This window comes from Aquila chrysaetos, chromosome 12 (genome assembly GCF_900496995.4).
Source record: "Aquila chrysaetos chrysaetos chromosome 12, bAquChr1.4, whole genome shotgun sequence".
Lineage (NCBI taxonomy): Eukaryota > Metazoa > Chordata > Aves > Accipitriformes > Accipitridae > Aquila > Aquila chrysaetos.
Window position 1 is genome coordinate 5815984 of NC_044015.1, and position 25664 is coordinate 5841647.

Genomic DNA, 25664 nt, shown 5'->3' on the forward strand with positions numbered 1-25664 from the left:
CTGTTTCCCAGTTCAGAGGAAGAAAAAAAATTCTAAACTAAAATGCCTTCATACTGAGGTGCTCTGGTATAACAGGACCCAGGTTTAAATTTAGGTTTTCTTGAGAAGGATAGGACAGGGAGAATCTGCTTTCAGAGGGGGTCAACTAGTCTGTAGTGAAGTGGAAAGTAAGTACTAATTCTGGTCTCATATTAGACTCCTCAATGAAACTGGAGTCGTCAGTCAGTAGCTGGAGGGGAATAAGAAACGAGCTAGTAACTGAAGCAGTGCATCTCAGGGAACTTGGAAAGGAAGCAAGGACATGGACAGAAAACCAAGTGATGCACAGAAAGAAAATTAGTGCCCTCTTTCATGAAAGAGCTTTTTATCATGGAAACAAAACTAGATTCTTTCTGCTGAAGGAGTATAACAGTTTGCTTAAAACTAGGTTTTATGGTCACTTTGTTAATTATTCATCCAGATAAGGACCTACTTGTTTCTTTTTTTTTTAATCTTTGTCTCTTGAGTACATTTGCATTTATGTACATGCAAACTTTTTAAAAGGTTTTTTTAAAGGTTAGTTTAATTACTATCCACTGAAATAGTTTGAAAACTGTTACAGTACTCCTTCTTTTGCGCAATAGGTTTCTAGCAGGCTCTTAATAACATGATAAAGCAAATAACTTGTCTCCTTGCCTGGGATAAACACTTGACATAAATCATAATGCTGTGTAATTGCCAATTCCTTATATTTTGTAGCATGCCCTAAAAGGAAGGTAGTTTTTACTGTTTAGGAGGAGGGAATATGGAGTAAAATGTGAAGCAGAGAGCATTCTTGAAGAATGATCAGTCAGGGGAACAGTGGAACATGCCTCTTGCAGTGATGGGACTGTTGTGTGTTAGGTATCCTGGCCTGTTTGGAGATGTGAACTAGTAACTGAACAGCAGGAGAAGGCTGAGAGTGATGGTATTAAGTATTTAGAGCAAGATAAGTTAATATATTGTCAGTTTTGTGTGGGTTAGCTTTTTTTTAGCACTTAAGCACTGTAAAGTCATGTTACGCTGATGTAATTTAAAGTTGATAAATACAGACTAAGTGGGAAGGTCTGTTCTATTTTTTTTTTTTTTTTTTAGAGAAAGATAGGTAATTGATATTTTATGATCTAGTGGCAGGTAAAAGTTAACAGGACTCTAATTTCTGGGTTTTAGTACAACCTTACTGTCAAATGCCTACAGCAAATATGAGAAAATCTGGTAACTGTTGTAATCCTGTGACTTTTCAGGCCCATCTTTTTTTAATCTGTGTATGTTTCTGTAAACCTCCTGTTCTCTCTTTTCCCAGGGCGTTCAAACTCTTTGATAAGGAATAGTCATTGAGCAACCTGTATAAAATTAGAAGTGGAAAAGGTGCAGAATTTTGCTCAGATGAAAACGGTAAAGAAGGCCAAGGGGATATGGTTACTGCTTGTGTGTACTTTGGGGAACAGACACTTTGAAGGGTAAGCATGTGTAAGCTCAAGGACAGTAGTTGTGCAACAACAAGGGGATACAAAGTATGAAGTCCTGCATTTAGAAGAGCAGAGTATTGGAGCGGGTTTGTAGAACATGCTTTCAATCAGAGTGCCTGGGACAAAAATCGAACCACTTTTAATGTGAAGCTTGCTTACGTTTTAGGGAAAGGGAATATGTACAGTTTGTGATTACAGGGACTGGACCTAGATCATGTAGCCCCTTTTGGTGTCCCTGAGTCCTGTTACTTAGTTTTCGTTTTGTCCTGTATATAAGTAGCTTAATCTTCCTTGTCACTGATCTCAAACAGTGAATAAACATATCACCTGTCTGATGCTTTGCAAGAAAGCTGCTGGATAAGTAATGGTTCCATACCTACTGTGTTCTCTGGAGCTTGTTGCAAGAAAATAGGGAGGGATACTCACTCACACTGGTCATAGGCTGAGCCCCTGATTTCCATGGCTCAGAGTACTGAAGATAGTTTAATAAATTTATACGGTGTGGAATCCTGCTCTTCTTCCCCTGACAGGAGAATATAGTCACCACCTCCCCAGTGCAGCATCCACCCGGGGAGTGACAGCCATGACTGCTAGGGCTCAGTGGTTCAAACTCGGAGGGATTAGTCTTGTTGGAGTCTGTTTCCCTGGTTTTTAGGGGCCTATTTCTGTAAACTTTATTACAACCTGGTCAGTAGTTTGCTGGAATATTCATGTTTATGTGGCTTTCAGGACAGACTGAAAATACTGTAAAGCAGCTGGTACTCTGAGCCTTCAGAGCAGATGCTGGCATGCTGTACCTGTGAGGGGTGTCAGATACTTCCTTAAGATGGAAAAAGTCATTGCCTACTGTCTGTGTGGTATTTCTTCCCTCTTAAACTTACCTTTGTTTTCTTGGTCAGATTCTGGAGAAATAAGCCAGGGTCCAGGTGCTAAACATCTTTCTAACTGTTAAATTACTCATTTTCTTAATCAGGGGAAAAGAATCTCTGTAGGTAAGTGATTGTAGACTAACCAGATTTCATCTAAATTATTGACCATCTCTGACTAATAAAACAAAAAATGAATGTGTTAAAGAAATCAACAAAAACCATGCTGTAGGTACATGTAAGATATGTCTGCAAAATCCTGATCAATGTTATCTGTAGATCTTTAAAGGATAAAGGTGCAGAAGCTGGGGTTTAAGATCTTGCTTTTATTGCATTTATTTGTTTCCTATGTAGAGTTAAATCCTACTTGGCTATCAAAGAATAATTTGCTGTTACAATTGTGCATAAGCATCTGGCGTCATGAGATTTTGATCTGTGCTAGTGGAGATGTGTTAACACTAGGCCTGTAAGAGAACAGAATATTGTTCCTGTATGAGGGTTGAACACAAAGGGGATCTGGCTTCTTTAAGAGCTTTAGCAGACAGTAAAAATGAACTGGGACTGTTTATACAAGGAGTGTATTAGGAAACAGGCAATGACATTATTTGGGTTTAGATGAGTTACTGGTCTATTACATTTCACAACAAAGCAGACAAATGCAGAGGATGTGCCAGGGAGTTGTGCTGTTGCAGTTTTTCTGCAGTCAATCTGTCATGTATGCTGTTAGTAAAAACACTTTGAGGGTTATTTGGAGCTTCCTTCCATCCCTTGTGGCTCTTAAACTCATAGGTCTCAATGCCTTTAGTACACTGGTGATTCTTTTTTCAGTAGATGGAGTTAATCTACAGTGTCTGTTACAGCCCTTTTCTTCAGTTTCTCTGACATTTTGTGCTAGGATAATCACCATTTGATTTTTTTTTTTTTTTTTTTTTTTTTTTTTTTTTAAGGGAGTGTATATTTGGTGATCTGAAATGTCTGGAAAGCATAAGAAAACTTCTTTACCAGCTCAGACTATTGCAGAGCCACACTGGGTGACTTTTTTAAAAGGTCTATATTTCAGAAGATAATCCTGTGCTATAACGATTAGCCGTGTCTTCTAGTGTTCTCAAGCCTAACAACGGAGCTTAGTAATAACTTAAAAATAGTATATTGTTAAAGTCAAATAGCACATTGTCCTATGCATGCCTACAGTTTTCTTTAGAAAATCCCATAAGTCGGGCTGAGACAAGATAAGTTGTCTGAAAAGGTGTTATTTTTTATTGAATGGGAGTTGCTTTATTGCACTGAGACAGTCTTGGAAGTATTTTAGTTATTTTTAGGTCTACAGTGACATGAGCCTCTAATTGTTGGGAAATTGCAACCTGAAATGATCTTAGTATGTACTGTTATAATTGATAGTGGAGGTTGGAGATAGAAGTAGAACAAATAAGTATCCAAATAAATATCCTTTGCCTTAAATTTTAAAGAGTTGTATTATTATCAAATTCTTCTTGTAAGAGTTAAGAGTGAACTTACATAAAGTAATAGTTCATTAATTGTCTGCATTAAAGATAATTTTTCACTCTTCAGTTTCATCCTGTGTTTGGGAGACTTACTGCTCATTAGCTGTATGAATGTATGAAGGATTAAACTTCTTTTTCCCTCTTGCCTCCAGGAGTGAAGGTTGGAATAGCTACACAGAAATGAGTAGCCTGATGATTTCTTACCTAGCAGTTCATCCGTTGACACTTTCTCACTTTCTGCTCTTTATCTACAAGAGTTTGTACTAATGAACTTTGTTAAATTCTTGCCTTTGTTCCACCCCCATTAAGTTTACAAGACTGTTCAGAGCCGGTATTTTAGTCTTGAATTTCTTACTGTTCCTGAATCATCTGCAGCTGTCTGATGCACGCTGTCCTTGAAGATTGAGGGATCTCCAAAGTGGCAAATACAAGAGCTTTGAGTTACTACTTATGATGTATGCCAGCCTTGAGAAACTTCTTTGGCTTATTTAAATATTTGCTGTGTGGATTATGTTTATGTTGAGTTCACTTTTTCTCATTTGCATTTCCTTTAATTTTGATGGTGATAACTTTCTTTTGTTAGGATTAATTTAAAAAATGTTCTTCCATGTAGGACACAGCTTAGGCTATGGCTTTGTGAACTATGTTACTGCAAAAGATGCTGAAAGAGCAATAAACACACTGAATGGCCTCAGACTTCAGTCAAAAACTATCAAGGTAGGATGTCTAGATTTTTTCAGTCTTCTATGAAAATGGCATTCTAATGAACTTCATTCTGATGGTAAGGCTTGTGTGCTCTCCACCTGCAAGAAAGGTAGAATCTGGGAGAAGAGTAGTGAAGTGAGCTGTTAAGCCTCTTGGGTTTTGTAACAGCTTTGTATTAGAAGATTCCCTTCTTTTCGTTCGCACCATTTTTACAGCAGTAGGTGGGATCATTCCAAATTGATGCCAGGCTTTTGAACTCATGTACATCTCGGGTAATTTAAAATAGAGATCATCAAGTGTGTTAGTGCATATGCACCCCTTCTCCAAAATAACAGCTAGTACTATATGTGTAGGAAATAACACCTGCTTAGGTGTTATTTGTACCTTTCTCTAGTAGCAGAAATTAAGATAGAAAACTGCACTCCAGCTGGTGAAATCTTTTTATGAGGCTTTAAAAAAATATACTGACAGCGTAAGTTCTTGGAGTGATCTGTGGTTACTGACAGGTCCAGTATCCGAATCAGAACTTCAGACAAGGATTCTTCAATGTAGCCAATAAGTTTGTTGGAAGCATCAGTATTAGTCTACTGCTCTCTCTTTATAGCAATGCCCCTATATTCTTTGTCTGTTGAATAAGCCCAAAATGAATGGAGTTACATAGGAACATGACTTTTCTCTTTTTGTTCTGGCAATTTTCCCCTACCTTCTCCCTGTTTGCTTTTTTGAAGGCCAATAAAAAAACACCTGCATTGTTTAGTGGGGAATAAATGAAATTGGCTCATGATAAAATAAATTACTCTTTCCTATTTACACCCTGAACATATTTTTTTTTTTTCTTTTTAAAGGTTTCCTATGCTCGTCCAAGTTCTGAAGTTATCAAGGATGCTAATTTATATATTAGTGGACTACCAAGGTCAATGACACAAAAAGATGTAGAAGATATGTTTTCACGTTTTGGACGCATCATCAACTCGCGTGTGCTTGTGGATCAAACTACAGGTGAGTTCTGTTGTATTAGCTTTATAAAACTGTAGTGTATGGCATGTTTGATGTTTTTCCAAGACGGGTGGTTCCTAAACTGAGTTAGACTTTCACAAACTAACCATGACGTCTGGTGTCAACCACTGATATAATTTTAATGGGATATCCTTTTCCAATTATTTTTTTTAAAACACAGAATGGCTTACACTGCCTCCTTTGCTAGCTTACAGTCTAAACATCGTATCGTATTTTATGCTGTTATTGTCAGTTTTACCAGGCTGAGCTGCTGATTTGCCAAAGCTACTCGCTTGCTGTGACACTTGATATTACTGTAGCACAGTGTGCTTCTGGGCAGTGTTTGTAATCCGGAGTGCTAATGTTACCTTTACTTTACACATATGCAACTATTATCCACAGGTAAATTCCAGGCCATCGCTATATATTAAAAAGCAAAACAATAATGTGTTTTGTCTTTTATACCAACTTGGAACTCTCTCACAATTTTCTCATATTTTAAAACATTTGAGGTGTTTTACGGTCCTCTGTGGTTACTGCTAACCAAAAGAATGAGCTTAATACACTTAGTACTACCCTCTTAAATTTTCTGAATGTATTTTGTTTATTAAAAAAAAAAAGAGAGAGAAAGAAAAGGGAGAAGTTGCTTAGTTAAGCACTCAGCTCAGGAGAGACCAAAGTTAAGGATTTCCTTTACCATGTTAATTCTGACTTTGTGTTACACTGTGTTTACACAGAGTTTTAATTTCTTATCTAATTCTTTCAGACTGTATAACTGAAGAGTATGGCTTACACTGTAACCTTAGGAGTTCTGTGGTTTTTTCCAATAGCCCATATGTCATGTATGAATTTGAAGAGAACTGTTACAAATACACTTTTTCATTGATTATGCATGTGCTATATTAGAATAGAAGATAATCTAATTCTAGCAATTCCAACTTAACATTTATATCAGGTAGTATGTACATTTATACACAGTAGTTAAGCAGCAACTTTCATGCTCTGTGAGGAATCTCCTCTAATTTAGAGGGATTAATCTGACTAAATGCTAAAGTCTACAATGTAAAGTATCCATCAGAGCTAGCTCCTTGCGTAGGCATCTGCTTTTAACTGTTTTGATTTGGTCAGACCACACTGTAAATGCGATTGTGTAAGAGAAATCGGCAGTGACTAGATGAGATCTGGATACTGACATTGTAGACACTCCAGTGTTGAGCGAGGAAAATCCTATCCTTCCTTTCCTAGAGAAGGATTCATTTTGTCCAACTTTGATATCTGTATGGTTCTGTCTTTAGAGCTAGTTATCTAGGTGACAACTATAGGTAGAATCAAGAAAAAGACTTCTAGAGCACATAAAACCTATTAATACAAGTGTCCAAAATAGTCATTCTTCTCTGGCTGCCAGTGGAGTCTGGATAGCTAGCATCTGTCTTTGACAGAGCTATAAAATGAAGTGACAGAAGTCATACAATTAAAGTCTCTCCAGGAATAATATAGTTTTCATTGAGTGCACTGAGGCATGATGCTGTCTAATTCAGTGTCAGCTCAGAATATACTGCTTGCTTTCAAATAACCTTATTAATGTATTGCTTGAAGAATGTATTCTGTTTACATTATATAAAGTTGAATGCATGCATAGCCTAGGTTTCCTTTCCCCCCCAAGAATGTAGCTGTGCCTTGGCTTTAAAACCTGTGGTTTATATCTTGATCTAGTTGCAGTTAGGACAAATTTTAATTTGTACTTTTAGGCATACCTTCTCAGCAGAGGTTGTTCTCTGAGAACAACTTTTGAGCTTTTGAAAATTAAATCTGTTTAAAAATATGCTTTCTACGGTGTTTATATTTTTAAATGAATGCTATGATAGAGCAAGTGAGAAGTACTAAGATGAACAGCATGCAAGTGGAGAAGTAACAGCATGTTGGGCTCTGGGATAGTCCTTGCTGACTTATGGATGATGCTGCTGTTCTGTGCCTTTCCAGGGTGGGGCGTATGCTTTCTCCTGGGTCAGAAAGGCTAATCTCAATGGTATTGGAGCATATAGTGCTGTCGGCTCTAACTTGATGAGCTGATCTGGTCCAGCCTCTTGTTTTGGAAGTAACCAGCAAGAAATCAAAAAATGGAATAACATCTTCACAGGATGACTCCTTTCCAGATCACTCTAGGAACACCAGCTGCACAGTTGGTGCTAGCCAGCTCCTGCTATTGTTCTGCCGTTCTTTTCTTCAAAAAGTGCAGTGACTTAGGAAATAAGCTTTCTCTGTGTGACTTTGCATACTTAACATGTAGTAAACAAGATGAGTTGTTATTTATGGAAGTTCTCCAAGTGCCCCAAATGAAAACATGCCTTTCCTAGATACCATTCTATAGGTAGTTGTAGGGGTTGGATTCCCTTTTGCTTGCTTGCTACATACCCAGGGTTTTGTCATGCTGCATTTCCTTCTGTGAAACACAGGAAATAATGTTCAATTGTTATAAACAATTTGGTGATTTATGATAAGCTTAACTTCTGAAACTGCCTTTGGAGATTGCCCTGTGTAGGTGTAGAGACAACATGAAAGTATTTGATATGGCCCTTTCTGAAACAGAGCTGGTAAAGTCCTAGAATTAGTCTAACCAAATTAGTCTAGCTATAATATCTGCTTTGGAATGAAATTTGAACAAGATGTACCCTTTTAGCTTCACTATGATAAACAGTATTTCCAGACTCTGGTCAAGTCACAGATGAGAAGTTGGGGGAGGAGGTGCCGGGAAGAGATCTCATAAGGCATAACTTTTACCTTGGTCAGAAGGATAACAGCATCCAGCGGCTGGGGTCTGGAACTAGAAAAAAAAAATATGCAAATGTTTAACAGCAGTGTAATTGTTTTAGTACAGTTACTAAGAGGTTACTCTTAATCAGTTTTTAATGAATTAAAAATAAGGTATGTGACAGCTAGAAATAATGGACATGATATAGGTGAAATTGTGATCTCTTAATTACAAAAGGTTAGAACTTTGTGCCCTTATCTACGAACCAGAGTGTGTTTTCAGTGTGGAAAACTGAAAACATTTGCAAAAATCAGTGTCAATTTTGTGTTTGCAGATGGTTTTTAGTGATAAAGTAATTAAAGCCAAGGGGTTTTGTTTGTTTTTAACCAACTGGAATGAATTTTTTTTTTTTTGGTGGAATTTATTTAAAATGTTGGGAGGTTTTTTTTGTTAATGGAAATGTCAGCTGGTGATGTATTTCATGGAATTCTACCACACTGGATTTTTTTTTTTAAAGTGTTTTAGTCACTGTGGTTGTTATAGCTGAAATGAATGTGTTAATTTGTCTTTTGTTTCTTAATTTTCTACTTTTATCCTCTAGCTGCTGAAGAAACATTAGTAAATGTAGAGAACTTGAAAGCTGTGACCATAGAAATATTTAACTTTTTCGTTTTTTGCTTTCAAAGTTATTTTGAGTTTATCCTGAACTTCAATTTTTTTTTTTATTTTTTTTTTTTTTATTGGTTTGGTTAAAAGGTTTGTCCAGAGGGGTCGCATTTATCCGGTTTGACAAAAGGTCAGAAGCAGAAGAGGCAATTACAAATTTCAATGGTCACAAACCCCCAGGTTCCTCCGAACCCATTACAGTGAAGTTTGCAGCCAATCCTAACCAGAACAAAAATGTGGCACTGTTATCGCAGCTGTGTCATTCACCAGCTAGACGGTTTGGAGGGCCAGTGCATCACCAGGCGCAAAGATTCAGGTAGGTTAGGAAGAATAATGCATTTAAGGCTGTCCTACTATTCCCGTGTCCGTCTGGGAAACTGTACTCTTGCAGGTGTGCAGTAATACCTTCATTGCAGCGTGTGTGAATGAATACCTAGTGCACTATATGTCCTCCACTGTTATGTAAATAAATTGTTGAATTAAAATGTGAATAAAGTAAAATCTTGTAAAATTTATATTTAAGTTAATTATGTAAAGGTACATACACTACGGTGTCTATTTCTACAATTGAGTGTGTAGTGAGATGATAGAAAGTAGCAGATTCCAGATGGGTATTGGTAGATGCCTGTCTCAACAGATCCCCATTCTGTAGTCCATATATCTGAATGCAGATATCATTTGGCAACTTAATTAAAGCTCTGAACCATTGGTTCCAGCAGGGAGGTGTCATAGTAAAATAAGAAAACCTTATTTCTGATTAAGAGATTCTGTGGGATTTCTGCCTACATCCTGAGCTGTGCAGTGTTCTGTCTTTTCTTGAGTCCTCATAAGTTCAGTAAGATTATTGAGTAATTGTGACATATTGTCTGCTTCCAGAACTGTGGAAGATATTATATATTTTGCCTTTGAGAGTTGGCTTACTTGGTTTGAGTATGAATTGAATTTGAATTGCCTTAGTTGCTTAAAGGAGGGTGTTGATAGTTGGACTGTGCTCTGGCAAATGCATTATATTTACTTGTCTTGCAGATAAGTGGCTTTGTTATGAGGTGTGTTCATGAGAGTTTAAGTAGTGTTTCCCTGTTGAGAATTTACTTTTCTTTTTCTCCTCTGAGGTATACAGTTAGCTGGTAAAATTGGACTAAAACCTCATAGCTTTTTGCAGTGCTACTTTTCCAGTATTGCTATGACCTTTCCATAATGCTTTAGTTTAGCATTTTAAGAACAGCTAGGTGTAATGTGTCTCCAATGAGAATTAGTACTTTATAGTCATCTGCTGTTTTACACTAAGGGTGATTGAACAGGTTGCCTGCCCAAAGAGACTGTGGAGTGTCCATCCTTGGAGATGCTCAAAACCTGGCTGAAAGGGGCCTGAGCAATCTGTTCTAGGTGCCCCTGCTTTGAGCAGGGAGGTTTCCAGAGGTCCCTGCCAACCTTAATCGTTCTCCAATTCTCTTCAGCTGTAGCCCAGGCAAGTTTAATGCAGGCAGCTCCTCAAACAAGATTTCATTTTCCTGAAGCACTCATCCAGATCTCTGCACCCAAACCTTCTAAGCCACACCAAGGAATGAAATTCTACATTGTTGGCAGTTAGGTGAACTATTAAAAAACTTACACATCTGTCTTTTGTGTCAGCCAGGGCTTCAGTGTGTCCGGGTCCTAGTAAAATCTTGAGGCTTATGGCTCATGTTTTCATTCTTGATGTAATCAGACATTTTCGTCATCATTCTTCCCTTAAAATTTATAACAGAATTAAGATGCATCAGAATAAGCAATACAGATAATATTCACATCAATAATTAAGATACCAAATAACTTTAATTCTGTCCTGTAATGATCACTCAGTAACAGTAAAAATGATTAATGTATTTATGTTAATAGTTGCAGGAGGAACTAATTTTTAATGACCAGGTCGTTCATTGTTCTTTTATTGTACCATTAAGAGCAGCATTAATGTTATTTGTGTGCATTTCCTATGTTTCTACAGGCATGGGTTTTCACAAGTTGGGACAAGATAAAAGAAAATGTTCTGTCTCTTTCTGTTCCATTCCTGCTTTTGTGGTAACTATGTCCACTCAAGTTGTCTGCCCAGTGCTCATTTGTCAACATATTTTGGCCAACTTCTGCTCGTAGTTATAGGCTTGCTGGTGGAGAAAGAGCTGAAGGTTTTTAGGTACTACAGATTGGCAGAGGTAGTAATAGAGCAAATCTGGGTTAAGCCATGCTGTTATGAATACGCTGTAGAGACAAGATTCACCAGTTAACTTGAAGACAAGAACTCTCCATCTCTCTTGTGTCTTGTCACAGACTTGCAAGAACTTTAACACTTATTAAACACTTATTATAAAACTTCCTTCCCTCAATCACATGTGCATGCATGCTCGTATGTACACGTATGCATAACACACAGACCATCTCACAGCCCTTCTTATTTTCTTCCCACCTTTGGTGTTAACTGCAAGTTTTTCTAGTGAGTCTTCCTTAAAGGATGCTGAACTTAATGAGTTATATTTATTCATACTGTGGTAAAGATTAGGAACCTTAGCTTGGACTGAGTCTTGTTTGTTTTGTGTAGTGAACAAAACATGATGAAAGGATAAGCTGCTTCCAAAGAGCTCACAGTGTGTATAAATTACAATTGTGGTCTCTGCTACATAGAGGTTGAATTCTTAAACTGACATTCTGATTACACTTCATCTCGTTCCATCATATCCCTGTAAATCCAGGATTAAGCCTTTAGTATCTCTAATTTGTAATTATTGATTTCCTACAGATATCACTCAGACCCTTTGTTTAGTGTTCTGTTAATCCTTTGTAGTTCCCGTGGTATTTGTGGCTGACATCAGGAACTGGTCTTAATGCCTTGTCCCACTGGAGTGCTGAGTTGGCCTGCTCATTCTGAGACATGGTCCAAAGTGCTCCCTCTCCATCCAGAAGGAATGACGCTGTGGCATGGGATTGTGTTTGGAGGATAGATAAAATGCCTGGGGCAAGGGTCACAAGGTGTTGGAGTTTTGAGGTTAGCATGACTTAAAAGAACTATCCATAGATAACATCATCTACAGGTGCTTAGGGAGGATTGAAAAAGCAACGTGGAGGAGACAGTATAAAAATAAATACAACAAAAATGAGGACACCAGCAGCAAGTGTGATGAGACTGAGATCATTCAAATTACAATATTAATGGAATTTTTAGAACATTTCCCTGAAACATCTTGGATCTCTGCAGGCTTTAGTGTTGTTTGCCCAAATCAGACAGTCTTTTAAACATCCTTAGTAAGTATACCTAAGACTCCTCTTAACTTTGTGTGGTCAAAAAAATCTTTTCCTGTAGGACAAAGAGGTATTAAGTGTCAGCTACTCTGTGCCTGGCTACATACAGGCTGTTAGCCCAAGCTAACCAGGAGGTCTTGTGTCCCTCTTGGGCAGGCCTTCAGTCCAGGTTAAGCATAGAGGTTTATCGGATAAGCTAAATCGCAGTAGGAGCCTGCTCTACTCATCATGAGTGCTCTCACTTGTGTCAGATGTCCTGTGTGATGCTTCCAGATGGATGCAAATCTAAACGTAAATATAGCCTTCCACATAAGTCTAACCCTATACCATGTTTACTGTCACTTCTGCAAATTTCTTTTTTGATGGTTGCTTTCTAAGCAGAAACCTTTTGTGAAAGGTTTCTTTTTCATGTGAACTTGCAAAGTATAGCTTCACTTTAGAATCTCGTTGGATCTGAGTAAGGTGGTATTTCCTATGGTTGTTTTTTTGAAATGACTTTTCAAGTCTTTTAGGGGTGTTTTTACCCTTTTTTTTTTTTTTTTTTTTTAATAAACCAAACCTGTAACAATTTTGTGAGTCAAAGCAGGAAGAGAGGAGAATCTGTTTGAAAATGAGTGTATCCAGAGAACAGAGGTACTTGCTATTTTAAATTAGTTTTGCCTGTAATGTGCATCTAGATTTGTTGTCTTCCTGTGTTCAACCCTCAGCTGCTCTTCTACAAGTGTTTTCAATCCTTGATGTACTGTTGATTTGGGCTTATGGGCAGAGCCTGAGGCTTTATAGCAAGCAGGTTCAGAGCTGCACTGACTGCTGGAACCAACATCATGCAATTCTGAGCTTAGCGATTTTCTGCTCCCCATACATGTGAGCAGGAACCCCAGACTGGTGATCTGTTGAGATGAAAACTTTCCAGATATTAAGATAAATACATCCTACCAGATCATTACTCAAACGGAAAGAAGCTGCAGAGCTGAAGGTGTCTGTCAGAAAAAGTAAGTGTATAAAGCATGCAAACACAGGAACATTTTTATATAAAAGCAAAATAAGTAGTAGATCTGTCACATAATCATCAGATCACACGAATTAGTGCGTCTCATTCACATTCTGATACTCTTAACTGCTTTTTCAGTTTTACTGTAGTACAAGGATTCCCAAACTTGGATTTGCTTGGGGCTGGCCAACAGTGGCAGCGGCAGTGAGTATGTGCAGCATGAGCTCAGGTGTGTCCGCACTGTGCTCTAGAAACACCAGCATCAGGTAGCCAGCTGGTCTGCAGCCTGGCTGAGCCAGGTCAGCTCTGGCTGCCTCCAGGCCGTCAGCAGCAGCTAGGATGTGATGGAGGGGAAGGGGTCTGTACCACCAAGACTCCCCCATCTCTGGGTGCAGGAGGGTCTAATAGCTCAGGTGACCAAGGAAATGAGCTCTCTGAGCAACAGAGAGCCCGGGGTGGGGGAGATGGTGACTGAGTGGTTCTCTTGTATGAGTGCATCAACCAAAGTGCCACACTGAACATGAGCTGACTTCCCTGTGTGTATGTGTGTGCTGCTGCAGCTCTGCTCCCCTTCCTTCTGATACACATTGCCTTGAGCCCTCCCTTCTATATAAAGACAGCAGCAGCTCTTATCTTTATGCAGGGCAAGAAAAAGTCAGTGGGGAAGTGTTTGGCACTTAATGCAGCGTTCACTGCCCAGACATCCATTCCCTGTTTTCTCCAGGTCAGCAGAGAATCAGGAACTGCCACCGCCATGTTCTTGGCAGAGAGCAGCACGTGTACCGCTTTTAAGTGGTTTGCATATCACCAGTGGTACACCACAGTTTGGGAACCCCTGGTATAGTATAATTATATTTCTACAATCACGTGACCTCACATTTTTAAATAATACATAAGCACAAGGGATCAAATGGATTTTTTTTTACCTTAACTTTCACATTTCCTGACCTTTGAGTGCTTAGCTGTGCAACTGTAATATTGCATTAAAATATTTTGAAGCTTTGAATTTCTACGATGGAGAACAGAAATAGAATGAAGGGGAATTAGAGATGTGGGTTCTAGGACAAAAGAAAATAATACAAAGCAAGACAAAAAGGAGAGGTTTTTTCCTTTTTGTTATGCATAAATACTGCTGGGGTACTATGCAGGAGGCAGGGTTTAGGAAGAGTGAGTAGGTGACTTAAAAAAATATCGTTCAGTGAAGTCATAAGTCTTCCTAGTATGAAGGTGTAAAATTAATAGGAAGAAAACAATACATGCATACTAAAATTGTAAAACTCTGTACTTAACTGTGGTTTGCTATTTTGATGTTTGAAAGCTACTGCAGTTAGAATATCTGCATAACTGGTATTAAGGAATAAAAACCTGAGATTTAAATTCTGTAGCTAGAAATGTGGTGCATCCCAGCTAATGAGAATTGACTGAGGAAGTGCTAATATTTTCTTAGCTGCCTTATAGCTGTGAGTATGCATGACTGCAGCTTATTTAGTAGCCTGCTTGTATTGGAAGAGTTGGCCTGCACCTGCTGCCTTATGGTGGAAAAAGGAGTAGGTTTTGTTCTGTTCCACAAAAAAAGAAATTTAAATTAATGCACACAATCTCTACTCCAAAAAGCAAAACACGCCCTCCCTTCCCCACCCCAGCAAAACCCAAAGAAACCCTTTGACTTAAGAGTTCCCAACGTGCTATTTTAGAGGCAACAAAAGGAGGATATGAGGTGCAAACTCCTTGAGTGAAATAAGTGGGAGATGCCTGAGGGTGGCTTGAAGCAAGCTGGGGCCTCTGGGGAGGTGTTGCCTGTTACCCGCACTCTGCACTGATGCCACGGAGCACTCTTAACAGCCTAGCTGAATATCAAAGATCCATCCAGGTCCCTTGTGAAGGTGATCACGTTATCTTGCCTTGCAACTGTTCTGTTGCCTACCTATTTCTAAGGGTAGTTCCCTATTGATAAAGTAGTTGGAATACTTAACTTTTTTTTTCCTGGCAGCTGTCAATTTTATTGTCAATTTGAATGGGGAAACGTTTTTCTGGCGGTTTTGATGTCCATGTAGAAAATATTCATTCTCAGTTGCTTCCCATTCAAGTTAATTTGCTTAATTGAATTGAACTTTTACATGAAATATTGTGCTTTTTATTTGCTAGGTTCTCTCCTATGGGTGTAGATCACATGAGTGGGCTTTCTGGTGTAAATGTTCCAGGAAACGCATCTTCTGGCTGGTGTATCTTCATCTACAACCTTGGTCAAGATGCTGATGAGGGAATCCTCTGGCAGATGTTTGGCCCCTTTGGTGCGGTTACCAATGTGAAAGTTATTCGAGATTTCAACACCAACAAGTGCAAAGGTTTTGGTTTTGTGACCATGACAAACTATGAAGAAGCTGCAATGGCCATAGCAAGTCTTAATGGCTACCGCCTGGGGGACAAAATCTTACAGGTTTCCTTCAAAACCAACAAGTCCCACAAATAACTTGCTCGTGCTTTTTGTATGGAATAGATAATTGAGTGACAGAAGTTGAAACATTTTTGTTAGTGTAAAACTCATTTTGCGCCAATTTTCACAAGTGTTTGTCTTTAGTCTAAATGAGAAGTGAAAAAGGTTTTATATTCTGGGATGCAACTGACATGTTCAAATGTTTGAAATCCCACAATGTTAGACCAATTTTAAGTTCCTTTAAGTTATTTCATTTAAAACATGTTAAAAATCCCCTGAAATCTTAAGTAGATTGCATTAACTAGACCCTCTGGATGGTGGTAAAATTGAAGCATGCTTTCACTTATGAGACTAACATTTGTTCCATTGAATGTTGTCTGCAAAAACTGGAATTTTCTGAAAAATATCAGGCTGAATTAATTAATTTTCTTGTTTTTCTGTTGTTGTTTTTCCTACCCATTCCCCTGACCTTATATACACCAGACTTGGTAGTATGGAAGAAAAGTTGAGAAATACTAATGTTTTAGTTGACAGTAAATTGTTTGATCAATTAATATCCATTACTACATATATAGTTGAGGATTAGGCTTTTTAAAGTCAAGGTCTTGTAAGTAGTAGCATGCCAGCATAACTTTTAACACCATTGATGAGGTAAGTTGCACACCGAGCAGTGGCCAAGCTGTCAAATTCAAAGGTTTTAGAAACATTACTTTTAAAGCCCACTTTCTAATAGGAATGGACCAAAGAGTTTCAAAGAAACTCTGGGAAGATTTCAGAGTCAAAATGAAACTCCAAAAAGAGAGTGTGAATATATGTTGCTACTTTATCAAACTGAATCTCTTCTGTCCAAATATTTAATGCATGGTGCACTACTTACTGGTACATTATAATGCAGCAAGATACTTACTCATTTTCAAAGATCATTATAGTTTGAATTCCTTTGGTAGTTCTATTTTGTAAAGAAAAAACAGTTATAAACATTTGAGCATTGTATTTCTCGCATCCCTTCTAATGAGTGCTAGATTTTTCTATTTTAATAGGATTTTGTTTTGACAACTAGCTTTACTTATTGAACACTCAGCAGAAAAGTACTTACTACTTGCAAGTTAGATATTAACAAAAAAACCCTTTGATTTGTAGATTTAAAGATTAATCCCCCAAGTTTTCTGCAGACTGCCTTGAAACTTTGAGTTGTTCTGTTTCTGTTAATTTTCTTTTGCTTTTTTGTGTTTTTTGTTTGTTTTTACTTTTGCATTTAAGAACATTAAATTTGATTTTGTTTTGCTCAAATTTTGTTTTGTTTTTTATTTTCTGTTATTTTTTTGCTAAGTATTGCACAAAGTGTCCAGCTTTCAAAGAGTGTTGTTTTAAAGAACTGTAGTTCCTCTTTAAGAGTTTTAAGTTACTCCTTTGACAGATGCGTAGAAGAAAAAGGGTTGTGAAACAAGAGCACTACAATAAATATGTCACATAGAAACTGTGTGCCACAGACTGATGTAACCCTGCAGGTGTTCTTTGGTAGGAAACCTGAAAAGGATTACTCTATCAGGTAAAGGCTGTGTAAGGATACTGTGCATGACTAGAGACTTGGCATGGGCAACCTTCAGGTCTAGTGTTTATGTTCAGTTGCCAGAAGGAAGAGCAAATGTGAAAATGGGCTCAGTGGCAGTTTTATTGCAGTGTCTCCTTTTTTTTGCGTGAACCTCTACCAGTCCCAAAGTTTATTTTCAAATTCCAGAGGCCATTCCATGCCGCCTGCTCCTATCACTCCATCCCTAGCTGACCTTGCCTTGTGTTCAGAATCATTTTGCCTCGTCCTGCAGTAGGATCTGCAGTCTTGCACAGCCTAAAGAAGTCTGCATCAGCATCCGTGCACGCTGCCGCTGAAGAGCGGCTGAACTAGCCGCCCATCTCCATTAATTACCTTCAGCACTGTCTAGGAAATGCTGTTGCTGATATTTCTGGAACTGCCTATGGCATACTTAAAGCCATATAGATAGGCCTTGGCACGTTGAGCAGCCTCCCACTGTTTTTGAGCTTGTGTGCAGTGAATATAAGTGGGATTTTTGCTATTAATACATTCAGCCTTTCCTTTCCTGCCAGTCCTGTTCACTCTACCATCTTTTGAGAAGCACAATGGTCTGTAAAACAGTGGCTGTGATGGAGCAACCAACCAACTCCCACCCCACAAAGTGTGCTTTCTGGCTGTCTAGTCCAGTGTCTATTTCAGATGTTTCCACAAGTTTATCATTCATTTATCATTTCGGTGAATACTTTTCTGTGTACAAGGAGAGATTCAGCAGCATTCAGTGGATTTCTCCCTAGTTAAAACTGTGTGGTATAGAGAAGTCGTCTTGCTGTGTCCTGTCACCTCTTAACCTCACACTATCCTGTTCCACAGGAGTGGGTCTACAATTGTTTCCATTTTCCTGTCATTATCTCTTACCTTATTTCATATAAGATTAATTTTCAAACTACATGGGAGTTGCTATTTTATCACAGCATTTAGATGGGGGTTCAGACTTGAATGAAAGACACCCTAAATACAACTTTGCATCAGTAATCATTACAAGCATGCTGGCCATTGCAACCGTATCAGCAGCACACTGCTGTGAGCTCACCAGCTGTCACTTTTTTTAAAAAACTTTTCTTGGAGGCTTTTTGGCATCGCTGTCATCTGACTGCTTCCTTATTTTTCCATCTCTCCTTCTTTGTTAAATAAGAAGGAAATGCAGAATATTGTTTCAGTAGTGGTATGAAAACATCTTTTTTAGGGAACATCTGATCCCAGCTTCCTTTGATAGTTGCTCTGAAAATAGTTACCAGGCAATTTATGTGAGCAAAGCATTGCTGCCTGAGTCAGGAAAAGGAAAAAAAAAATCCTGCTAAAATATCAAGAGCTGATACCAGAAGAAGTGTACGGTCTGCACCATTCTAACAGCCAATAAATACTTGGCATAAATAACTGAAGTCAAGAAAAAATTGTGTATGTATTCATGATGCTTTTGGTCCTAAACAATAGCCCATGCATCCTACTAGTAAAGACCAAAAGGAAACTTCTGGAAGTGGAAACTAAATTCTAACAAGTTAAACTTCCAGTGGCTTTTCTACCAAAAGGTAGGAACAACTTGTTTTCTTACCATGTCATCCAGCATACCCTCCTTGAAGCTCTCCCTTGAACATGCCTGTTTCAAGAGAGGTTTTGGCCTCTTAATCCTCAGGGAGTTTAGAAAAAACTGCAAATAAGTTCTGCTTTTTCATCCTTTAATTTGATGAGATCTAGTTGCTTCTTTCAGGTGACACTTCTGTCTCAGTCAGTGCTTACAAGATCTTTGTAAAACCAAAGGCCTCTTTCAAACCAGAGGTCTCTTATATTTTTCATGAGATGCAGTAGGCTCAATAAGGTAGAGAATACTAGAAAGTCTCGGTTGCTGGATTAGGATGTGATGATCAGATTTTAAAGACCTGAATGTGATGGTCCATACTGGAGATGTGCTACAGGGAACAGGTGCAATGGGTATGTTTTGGGGTCCTTTAGACTAGATAAGAAGCCTCACAGGACACCCCCAGGTACCTGCTTCTGAAGGATGAGGTATAATTCCTGATGAAAACACATAGTTATGGCCATGCTGCTATTGCAGGTTCTCATGTATAGAAGTCGAAGAGAATTACGATGTCTCAGGGGACAGGGCATAGGGATTTGTGCCAGCCTTTCTGAAAGTATCACCCTGGCTTTCATGAACCCGCAATTTGGGCAACACCATTTCCTTTTTGCACTCATTTGATCAGGCAGACAAAGATGGTGACAAAATGAGTTTATCTGCATGTGTTTAAAAAGAAAAGGGGAGAGAAGACTTTTTCATCTATCTCCTTATAGTCAGGGTAGCTAGCCTCAGAGCTGAAGATCTGCCAATTAGGAATACAAATGGCAAGACCAGTGATACTGTTGTCGGGCTTCAGCTGGGCTCTATTTTCAAATGGACCTGTTTGCTTTGTGTCCAAAAATCACTTGCTCTCACAAAAAGAGAGCTTGTTTGCATGTGAATGCTTAACACTTCAGCAGAGACTGGCCTTTGCTTCTGTAGCTTTTTCCTGCCGTGAGACACCCTGGGTTTTCACTCTGCTGGCCGGGAGCCATCTGGTTTGGAAGGCAGTCTGCAAATCGGTCACCTCTGAGCCTTGGCTTCTGTGGCAATAAAAAAAGCTTCCTATGCGAGGGCAGGATCATATGTTGGGACTTGATCAGCCTTCAGGACTTTGAATGTTAAGCCAATTACCTTTTTCAGGAAATTTTACCAGCTGTTGAACGTCTTGTGTTATTTTAACTATTGATTTGTCACTTTTAGCTTTAAAATCACTTTATTTCATCTTGGTATTTCTTTTGAAAGGGAAGCTCTACTGCCTTTACTCGGTACCTATCCTTTTCTCCATTTTTTTCAAATACTTGTTGTATCTGGCACTCCAAGAAGGCTCTTACCAGGCCAAGGCATGGCTGCTAAATATGCTTGTTCTGGGGCTGCTTCCAAAGTTGCACAAGCAGTCTTAATTCTTTGCAAGACTGTGGAGTTTCACACTAAAATGAGACAATGCCTAGTTAAAAGCAAAACTGTCCTGATTGTGGTTGAAGACCACCTCCAAACTTCCCTGAAGATGTGCTGGGCTTTAGTAGTGTTGTACAGAATAAAAACAAATAAAAAAAAAACCCCAGGTTTTCTTAGTAGGTAAAAAATTTGAGTTTTGTCAAAATTAAAATTCTTTGAAGGCTTTATTCAGACTTGGTCTTTTCCAGTCTGTTGACTTACTAAGTTTTTATTCCTGCTCAGTAACTTACATTTGCTTCACAGATTTCCATTATGAATGGAATTCACCCTTGTGCAGAAAGCTAGCCACAAGCCTAATCACAGTTTAAACCTCCTGTTAACCATTTGCAGATAGGGAAATTTCACAGTAAATATGGAAGAGGAAACTCTAATTTTGTTATGTACTTTGTATAAGCTGGCAGAGGCAAGTACAGCTCCTTCATATGAGGAGATGGAAACATCAGAAAAGCTATTAACATGAGCAGAATCAAAGCAGCTTAGTGTGTTTAGTTCTCTTGTGGTTCCATTTTAGACGGTGTCTGTATACTAAAGTTGAATTTATTTTGTTCTTCAAGCTACATCATCATAAATTTTGGTTTACTTGAGATGCTGTGCTCCACTCTTCAGTCTAGAAGGAGGGGAACTGGGCCAATGCAGTTAATGTTGCCTCCTGTACCGAGCTTGTGCCAATCCCTTTGCTTCTGCTTTAGATCTGGTTCTGAGAAGGACTTGAGGATCCATCTTTTAGGGTGGAAGGAGAAGTCAGGAAACACTGCTGTCCAGAACAGTGTCCCCATAGTGGTGTGTGTCCACACATCTTTTTCCTTCCCTTTGGTTGGTTATGGTTTTTTTGTACATTTGTATCATGATAGCATGAAAACCACTGGAAATTGAGAGATACACAAGTCACTAAAGTAGGCTAAATTTCTCACTGCAGTGAGTACTAGTTGGTCAGTTTATGGTCACTTATGTTTGTCGAGATGACCAAAGGGTGTCAGTATAGAGAGGATGCATTTTTGTAGGGGCATTGAAAGCTGTAGTAATATTGTTTATACAAAGCAATTAAAAATCTTAAAAAAAAAAAATAAAAATAAAAAAAAATTGGCATAGCTACATTTACAGAAGGAATGTTCAGCAGTTAAAACCAAAATGATGAAATAACTGTAAAGGTGATTCATTATTTTGAATGCTAAGTTTTGGAAATGAATAGTCCCTAAGGCCCTTAAACATTTATTATAATTTTATGTTGCTTTAGTGTTCTGGGTAAGGTCAATAAAGTAGAGATTCTTCAAATATTTCAGGAGAGATTTTTTTTTCAGTGTATTCTAAACTGTAATAACTAAAGTTACTTCTTGGATAGTTTGTAGTTACATATGTGCTTTAAAAAAAAAACCAACAACTTGGAGAATGTCCCCACGTTTACTTTTTTAACAAAATAAACAGGTCTTATAATAAAATAAACTGTTTATTGAAAGTAGGTCTTCTGATAATCTACCTGCAAAATGTTAGGGTTTGTGGGAGGTTTTTTAACATACAGCTTTTTGTGAACTACTGACGGTGATCTCATGGTTCAATCACAAAAGTCAAATACAGAGCAATTTGTCCTAAAGCTACCTCTGTCATAAGGTTACCATATTTTTGACTTCCATAACGAGGAAATTTGTCCTTTGTAACACTGTCAGTGAAGCACCTTATCGTAACATTTCTACTTTTGGGCTCCTAAGAATAGCTTTAGAGTGAAGGGACCAAATTCACATTTAGCACAAGAAAACACAGCTTCCTTTGAGCTCCCTTAGTGGAGCTGTACTTGTTTGTTGTTTGGGGTTTGGTTTTGTTTTGTTTTGTTTTTCCAAGAACTGAATTTGTCACCCTAGGTACTTTTATCTCTATATTTGGAAGCAGAAGAGTCTTTTTGTGCCATAGGCAAGTTCCTCTAATGTAGCTCTGCACTTCTCAGTGTTGGATACGCGGCACAATAGAACTAAGAAATATGAAGGTCAAAAGGCTAGCATTTATTTTCTATGTATATTATATCTTATTGGTTTTCTACTTATTAATTTGAAAAATGCAGAGTTCATAAAAAGGATCACAATTATCTCCCTCTTGCTTGTAAGAGGTGGTACCTGCATATTGTGTGACTTCTCCATGACACAGCCGGCAGAATTGAAAACTGCAGTTAATTTCTAAAAGTGTCCACTCTTAGATTAATCGGGTACAGCATCATTTTTGTGATTGCTTTTTTTGTAATAGTCTTATGTAGTAAAACTAAACAAAACTTTAAGTGTTGCTTTCTCCTTCTGCATGATTTAAAAAACAGTTGAAGCCTTTGTGATCTCTAAAGCAAAACACAACAGCCAGTGAGTGGATATGACTTTAAATCCTGTTATTGTTTTCTTCAGTCTTGCTGTGGTTATTTGTTATATATCACACTTGGTAAAACATTTACAAAGGTTGAACTAGAAATATTTTTCTGTTGAGTGGAATCTTCAGCACTTAAATTTTTTTTGTTGATAATGATGGAAAATCAGTAATAATAGAACTGCCACCTGAAACCTTGAAAAATTGCTACTCTGTTCACATTTTAGAATCTTTATTCTCATACTATTGTTTCTTATTTTTAAACATTTTTGAGCAACTTTTCAGTGGTACAACTGAACTTTTTCACTTGGTCATTGAGAAGAAAATGACTTGAGACATTTGAAACATAAGTTGGGATAAACCTTTATTTGACCAGTAATTTTGAATAATACTGTACTTCTAGTCTTTTTATTGATTTAATTTCCCTTAACTTATGTAATCTTTTGTTTATAAATTAATCTGTTTGTGGGACAGAAGGTTTTATCAATTGTTTTCCATACTGTACAGTATATGGTTAAACATTTTGTATATTTAGTGTGTTTTTAAGTTATTGATTTGTTTTATATCAAATAATTTATTTTTCAGGTACCATTTTCATTTAAACTTTGTTTTTACATGGGTTTATTTTAAATAAAGTATGACACTGCTTTCCAAATGTCTAAAATGAAGTTGAATCCCATTGTGTTATTTTGAGACTATTTATGTAAATTAACTTATTTTAGAAATAACTGCAAAAATGTACCAAGTTCATACTTTGATTGTGCTTCAATTCAAGTGCTTGGAAATTTTCTGCAATGATTTTTGAGCAATTTGAAAAATTGGAATTTTCATATTGAAACAGTTCAAAGATTTGTTGAATGAAGCAGCAGCTTTGTAGAATCCTGTGGATGGAATTATGAGCATTGTTTTCTATATGGTATTTTCAAAATTAAATGAAACAACGCCTAGATATTTTACGCTAGTGTTAATACTTAAATGAAATTATCTGTCAGTAGCGCAAAGGAATTTTGTACTTTTGCCACATGTTCATTACTGTTTTTGTTGAGTACTTGTTTGGAAAATACTCATGATGTTTTTAAATGATCCATGATGAAAGGTGATGTTCTTCAAAATAGAATTAGGCTTTTACTTAATTGTTCATATTTTGTCTTTTTTTTCCTGCAGGAATTGGATTGTTGTTGTGCAATTTGGATTTTAACATTTTTTTGGAAGAATCTGAACTGTGTTCATGAATAGGCTAGTCAAGCTTACTCCACTAAAGATTTTATTACTTGTAGCCTTATTAGAAAGGTGGAATTAAAAGGCGGCGCATGGTTTCCTTTTTATTTTTCAGGGAAAAAAGTTGTTCTCTCCATCTTACCATGTTCTTCCTGATTAAACCAAAAACAAAGCCCAGCTACACTAGTACTCAGAAATGTATATTGAAACTTTTGAAGAGAGCTCTTGAGAACAATAAATCCATCAGTCTTCAGGTCAGGCAGAGTACTCTGGTTCCTCTTGTCCAGATGCAGCTCTGAGGCAGGATAGGCACCCTGATGTAACAGCCACAGGGGAGGTTGTGTAAGTGACCTTTTTAAGAAATGCTCATGAAACCATGTTCTTTCAGTTGGAAGGAGCCCATGTACTACTGTTGGCTCTGAACAGACTGTGTTCAAGTCTTAGTCCCTTTTTCACCAAAACAAATTTTTAAAGTTTTGATAAATTGAAGTTGGCTTCTACTGAGTTTCAGCAGGTGCCTTGCTGCATTCTTTAGTTGCAGAAATTATCTGTCTCTTTCAGAGCTGGGCTAATTATCATACGTTTGAGGCATTGGCTCTGATTTTTCTCTTATCTTAATGACTTACCTGTGAAAAGGGATGTAAAATAAGAAAAAAATAGTGTCTCATGTATGATAACATGGAATGGATGGTGATGCTGCATCAGCTCAAGCATCTCAATGCAGTGGAAAACTAGATTTCCAGTTATTTTTTCTTGTTATGGGAATTGCTCAGTCCAGCAGTGATCACCAAATTGGAATTATTCTTTGTGCTAAATTGGTAAAGAGCAGAAATGAGCATTCTCTGTTACTAGCAGTATAACAGCGGATTATTGAATGTGCAGCATCTGTTGTAATCAGGAATGCTTAATCACCATTGCAGAATTTTAGATCTTTCCTGGGTTTTCCTTTCAATGGAGCTGTGGAAACTCCTACATTCTTACTCCCACCAGGTGTTAGTCCCCTGTGATTCACTTCACACAGATTCATTCTGACCACCATTGTATTTTCCAGGTTTTTTCCCCTATGAAAAATCATGAGGGAAAACATGTATTAACCACCAATAAGCTCTAATAACAAAATATGGCCATGTGAAGTATGGGCTCTTCTCAGAAATGGCTGTTTTTTTTCAAAAGCAAAACAAAAATTCAGTGTAGACCCATTAACCTCCACGTGGAGATTCTGTTTTTTGCAGAATTCCTGATAGACTCCCTGGCTTTAGACTCTTCCCCCACTTGCTCTGCTGTGGGGACTGTTGGGGTAAACGGCTGTTAAATGTTACCCCCTTTGTTTCTAGAATGCTGGGGGTGGGGGAGAGGAATTAAAAAAAGGTGTTAGACTGCACAGGTTTCCATCTCTCTGGTATGTTAGGAAACAAGGTGGAAAAAATTTCATCCTGTCTGTATTTTTTCTCTGTATCTCCTATCTTTTAAAAAAAAAAAAGAAGCATGGAAAAATATTAGTGTAAGGAATGTCCTCCTGCATCATGTTAATGGTGTATTTAGCTCAGGATTTTGTCTCCAGCAGTGGCAGTAAGAGAAGCTATTTAAGGAAAGCACATTAAGCCTGGCCACCGTCCCACCATCCCTTCTTCATTCCCCTCATGCTTCCCCAGCACGCACAGTAGTTGGATGTCAGAGGGGTCCCGCCTATTCCTGTAATATCTCTTCTCCTTTTGCTTCTTAATTTTTGAAACTATCTTTCTTTTCCTCAAACTGTCTTCTGCTTTCATCACTTGCTGACAGCAGGAGACTGAAGAAGTGGAATGTTTGGGGTAACTTTTTTACGTGTGTGTGTGTGTGTGT

General features: G+C 37.9%; 1 protein-coding gene across 4 annotated transcripts in view; it reads left to right on the plus strand.

Annotated features, from left to right (window-relative positions):
• Positions 1-25289, plus strand: part of ELAVL1 (ELAV like RNA binding protein 1) — a 49312-nt gene extending 24023 nt beyond the window's left edge. For 2 of the 4 annotated variants that reach the window (XM_030032929.1, XM_041127938.1), the window contains exons 3-7: positions 4469-4572; positions 5406-5559; positions 9062-9287; positions 13957-14070; positions 15378-25289. In XM_030032929.1, coding sequence (XP_029888789.1) covers positions 4469-4572; positions 5406-5559; positions 9062-9287; positions 13957-14070; positions 15378-15702 — 923 coding nt within the window. In that variant the 3' untranslated portion in view covers positions 15703-25289. The remainder of the gene's footprint in view (positions 1-4468; positions 4573-5405; positions 5560-9061; positions 9288-13956; positions 14071-15377) is intronic. The other 2 variants (XM_030032930.2, XM_041127939.1) reach the window with 2 other exon arrangements.
• The last annotated feature ends 375 nt before the right edge of the window (positions 25290-25664 follow it).